The following is a 2,087-nucleotide window of genomic DNA, read 5'->3' on the forward strand; positions in this document are numbered from 1 at the left end:
AGACTCGGGCTACACATCTCAGACAAGCCTGGTAGTCACTATCAAGCAACTGACATTACCAGCACTAAGAGGGTCCTAAGGGCTATATGACTGCAGAGTGCATTGCGCAAAACAGGAAAATGTATTTTTTTTAGTTGCTGTGATGTGTGAGTATCTTTAAAGAAGTCTACTAAGCCATGTAACGGTTTGGGGTTCTTTAATCATTACAGTTATACCCAACGCACACTGGACAATTTACATTTGCAAGCGATACATCTTCACACTTTAGTTACAGCACAGTCTGCCCACTTTACCAGGACCAGAAAAAGAACCTACTACCAAATGGAGAGGGCTTCAGCTCTCCTTCAATGGGTGGATTTGGCTCTGGTCTAGGTCTAGAGTGATAGGCATTCTCAGGCATAGGACGTTCTGTCTTCACTTTCGTAACCTGGAAAGAAAAAATAAGAAGCGATACAACTTTTAACAGCATTTAATAGAAAAGCTAGATTGAGTCAGAACTTAAAAGGAAGAACTACCAAGAAGTACCAAACAACACCAAGGACATGTTGTCGATCTGATGAGAGCTCCTATTTCCAGAGGACTTCTAAAAAAACAAAAAGGGAGGGGAGGGGCATTTCACTCATAACTACAGAGTGGTTCTGCCTGTGTGTGAGCTTCAGTCCTAAAGGAAAGGTCTCTGTGCCAGGAAAAGCAAAAAGCAAGAGTAAGCGTCATTGTCTAAGAAAAGTGCAAGTCTTCTGGGAAAGCAACCCTGGAGAACACTGACAGTCTTGACTTCTATTACGTCCACAAGCATCCAGCGTTGAGCTCACGAATCACCTTCTGGCCGGGAGGAGGGTTTGAGACCTGGTCTGGACGAAATGTCTGTAAGAAGGGAGAGAAGGATCTGGCTATCCAATCAAAAAGGTATGAAGTTACCTTAGAGAGCTCTCCCAGATCAGGTCTCACCCAACCCAACTTCTCCAGCACACAGTTATCAAATACTGCCTGCTGCTTTCGGCATCGACGGAGTTCCTGCAAGTTGGTATAGTCAATGCACGTCCAATACTCAGTAAATGACTCCGCACAGTGCGTCTTAATCTTCCTGTAAGAGATCACAGAAAGAAAATTGTTAGCAAGTGTTACAATTTTTTTAATGCTTTTCTCCCTTACTTATTCAAACCACAACTTGCAATGAAGTGATTTTTGTAGTTTTAAGTTCTCAGGAACATTTAAAGTCTTCAGAAAAGTCAGTATTTGAAGCATCATTAAACCAAAGTTGATACCAATACTAGTAAAATTTGTATCATCATAGCTGCAAGTAGGGACAGTGATAACTTAACTAATATGTGGAAGGTATTCTTGCCAGGTAGATGTACACAGCTCCTCCATACGAGATCCTCATTTTGCCAAATAACTTGGTGTATATTATACAATGCTCTAATGCTTCCAAATCGATTTGATGTCTTAAACATAAGACAACATGCCTAGAACAGCGGTTTCTGATTACTAGCTGCTATACTAGAAGTGGACATGCTTTGAGCTAATTAAGCTAGGCCTTTTACTAGCAACTTCAGAACATGATACTTGCACATGCCTTGGACCTACACTTTTGGGCAGACACGGTGTATCTACTCAAGCTTTCACAGTAGTACACCTGTGAAACAGAGACAACAGACGGTGCACAGCTTAGATCGGTTTCCTGGATTTCATGATACAGTTGCAAGGTGCAGATGCAGCAAGCCTTCCACCACCTCCCTGCGTTCCTTTGCTAACCTAACAAAAACCTAGGCCGCTTACTCTGTAACAGAAGACATACAGCTTCACATGAAAGGATAAATTCGCATATAAATAAATAAAACAAAACGGGCACCACCTCTGTCCCCAAGAGCTGAAGTTTAAGAAGCAAGAATAGAGACTCTGAAGGCCATGGCGGTAACAGCACTTTTAATTAAACCGAGTAACCGCCAGCATTCGAATAACAAGTCTCGGCAAGGGCAGGCTGCACCAGGAGGCCCCCGTAGCACCTTCAGGGCAGAGGGGGGCCTCTGTCAGGCGGGCACCGCCTCAGCCGGGCTCTCCGCCCGGGCGCCCCTCGGGGGACGAGC

The 2,087-nt window shown here is 44.0% G+C and overlaps 1 protein-coding gene across 1 annotated transcript; it reads right to left on the minus strand.

The window, feature by feature from the left end:
- Positions 1–289: 289 nt before the first annotated feature.
- NDUFA8 (NADH dehydrogenase (ubiquinone) 1 alpha subcomplex, 8, 19kDa) lies at positions 290–1,084 on the minus strand (the record flags this gene model as incomplete). Its single annotated transcript, XM_009703202.1, has 2 exons — positions 290–427; positions 919–1,084. Coding segments are annotated over 2 exons (304 nt in total), but the record flags the coding sequence as incomplete, so codon positions are not given.
- Between the last annotated feature and the right edge of the window lie 1,003 nt (positions 1,085–2,087).

The sequence above is a fragment of the Cariama cristata genome, unplaced genomic scaffold, assembly GCF_000690535.1.
Source record: "Cariama cristata isolate BGI_N322 unplaced genomic scaffold, ASM69053v1 scaffold38736, whole genome shotgun sequence".
Classification (NCBI taxonomy): Eukaryota; Metazoa; Chordata; class Aves; order Cariamiformes; family Cariamidae; genus Cariama; species Cariama cristata.